Source organism: Mastomys coucha, unplaced genomic scaffold (genome assembly GCF_008632895.1).
Source record: "Mastomys coucha isolate ucsf_1 unplaced genomic scaffold, UCSF_Mcou_1 pScaffold23, whole genome shotgun sequence".
Taxonomy (NCBI): Eukaryota; Metazoa; Chordata; class Mammalia; order Rodentia; family Muridae; genus Mastomys; species Mastomys coucha.
Window position 1 is genome coordinate 12,761,201 of NW_022196906.1, and position 2,319 is coordinate 12,763,519.

Sequence of the window (2,319 nt, forward strand, 5' to 3'; positions counted from 1 at the left end):
ATCAAGCTGTTATTCCTCAAAAGATAGTTATATGTAGAGACCAATTGAAAACCTTGAATGAACAATCCAGGCAAGAGCAGGTGGCCACCGCCGGCTCCATCTCTTTCCTGCAGGTATGAAGCGGCCACTGAGCCCAACCCCCTCAGGTGAGAAGGAGCCCCCCACGACTGCAACATCTGAGTGCCCCCCTCACTCTCCAGAATCATCAAAGCCTAAGCGGGAAAGAAACCGATCCTCCTACACGCTGCTCTGCGATGTCTGCAACGTCCAGCTGAACTCTGCTGCCCAGGCCCAGGTGCATTGTGCGGGACATGCCCACCAGCGAAGGCTTCGGCAGCTCAGCCTGGGCAAGACCTCCAAGGAGCCAGCAGGCCGGGCCTCCAGAGCCCCCAGCCCCTTGCTGGACTCCCTGACCCTGCCCACCCGGTCTCTGCAACCCCCGCTGGACTTGAAGCATTTCTGGCATTCCACCCCAATGGCGCCGTCCCGCTCAGTCTCTTCGCCAACTTCAGCAAGATGGACCCAGTCCAGAAAGCTGTCATTAGCCACATGTTTGGAGTCCCCTCCCCTCTGAAGAAGAAGCTGACCATCTCCTGTAACATCTGTCATCTGCGGTTCAACTCAGCGAACCAGGCTGAAGCTCATTACAAGGGCCGTAGACACGCCAGAAAACTCAGGGCTGTGGAAGCTGCCAAGAGCAAGCAGAGGCCTAAAAACCTGACCCCAAGTGTGACAGCGGTGTCTTCAGCCTCACCTCCAGCCAGTGGAAGCCCTGGAACCCCTCAAAGCAAAGATCCTGCATCCCCTCCTCTCGGCCCTTCACTTCAACTACTACCGACCCCGGACCCGTCAGTCGGAGACCCCGCCCACTCAGAACTTTCCGAAGTTGCTGCTTCCTCTTCCTCCTCTTCTTGCCCACCCTGCTCCCCTGATCCTAGCAGGGAACCCCCGGAGCCTGAGCCAGCAGAAGGGGCCATGGGAAGCAGAGTGAATGGGGAAGGCAGGGGCGAGAAAGGACGCTTCTACTGCCCTACCTGTAAAGTGACAGTGAACTCGGCCTCTCAGCTTCAGACTCACAACACAGGAGCTAAGCACAGACGGATGGTGGAGGGTCATCAAGGGGCTCCCCGAAGGGGCAGGGGCCGTCCTGTGTCGGGAGGAGGGACTGGACACAAGACAAAGAGAGTGATAGGAAATCCTGGAGGCCCGCAGGGACCCAGCCCTCCTTTCCACTGTGCCCTCTGTCAGCTCCACGTCAACTCAGAGACCCAGCTCAAGCAGCACATGAGCAGCCGGAGGCACAAAGACCGGCTGGCTGGGAAGCCTCCCAAGTCCTCTAGCCAGCACAGCAAGCTGCAGAAGCACACAGCACTTCTCCAGAAGCAACTCACGAAGACGCTGGCAGCCCGCTTCCTGCCCGGTCTGCTGCCCACCACAACTGCGGCCATCTGTTCCCTGCCAGGGCCCCTGACCCTCCAGCCTGCAGCGACAGCAGCTGCTACCCTCTTCCCAGCTCCTGTCCTGGGCCCAGCTCTGTTTCGTTCTCCAGCAGAAGCTGTCCGCCCTGCTGCAGGACCCATCCTTTTTGCTCCCTATTAGCGGACTCAGAATGGCCACATCCTATCTCTTCCAGCCAGACACTTGTCTCCACATCCCACAGAGACTGCCTTTTGCAGTTTCTGGGTTCCCACCCAACCTGGGCAGCTGCTCTTCACTCAGACTGGGGTATTCCAATCCCCTGGCTCTGAGGGCCACCACTACCCTTTCCTGGGCCAGCCCTAGGCTGCCCTGTATCTATGGTTTAACAAATCCCAAAGATCTACGCAAAAATCTCAGCCCTAGTCTCATGGTGCTCTCATACCCAGACCCCAATGAGAGATGTACACAGAGCTGACAGCATCTTAGCTCCAAAGAGCCAGCCTCTCCTGCCATGTTCTAGAGCGGCCTGGATAATCACTAGAGATAGGGATCTCAAACTGAAGTGGGCTGGAACCTATCAGGCATATTTACCACGGGGTAGCCAGGTATGGTAGTATATTCCTGCGGTCCTACGACCTGGATTATGAGTTCAAAGTCAGTTGGGGCTATATAGCTAGACACTGTCTCAAACAACAAAACAACCACAAGTTGACTACAGGGTATGTGTGGCAGAGGGCCACAGAGATAAGAGGACCCCAAAGTTCTTCAAAAAATGTACTGTTAAAGCGAGGCAGAGTTGAAATGAAGCTCCATCTGCTCTGTGGGAGTGGGCCTCAAAGGTAAGAGTGGTGTTCAGGCTGGGCCTGACTGTGTAGTCCTGGCTGGTCTGGAACTATGTAC

The 2,319-nt window shown here is 56.4% G+C and overlaps 1 protein-coding gene across 1 annotated transcript; it reads left to right on the forward strand.

The window, feature by feature from the left end:
- The first annotated feature begins 115 nt into the window (after window positions 1-115).
- LOC116072870 (zinc finger protein 385C-like) lies at window positions 116-1,835 on the forward strand. The gene is given in 2 exon segments (XM_031344429.1): window positions 116-455; window positions 458-1,835. Coding segments are annotated over 2 exon segments (1,482 nt in total). The 3' UTR covers window positions 1,600-1,835.
- Window positions 1,836-2,319: the final 484 nt, after the last annotated feature.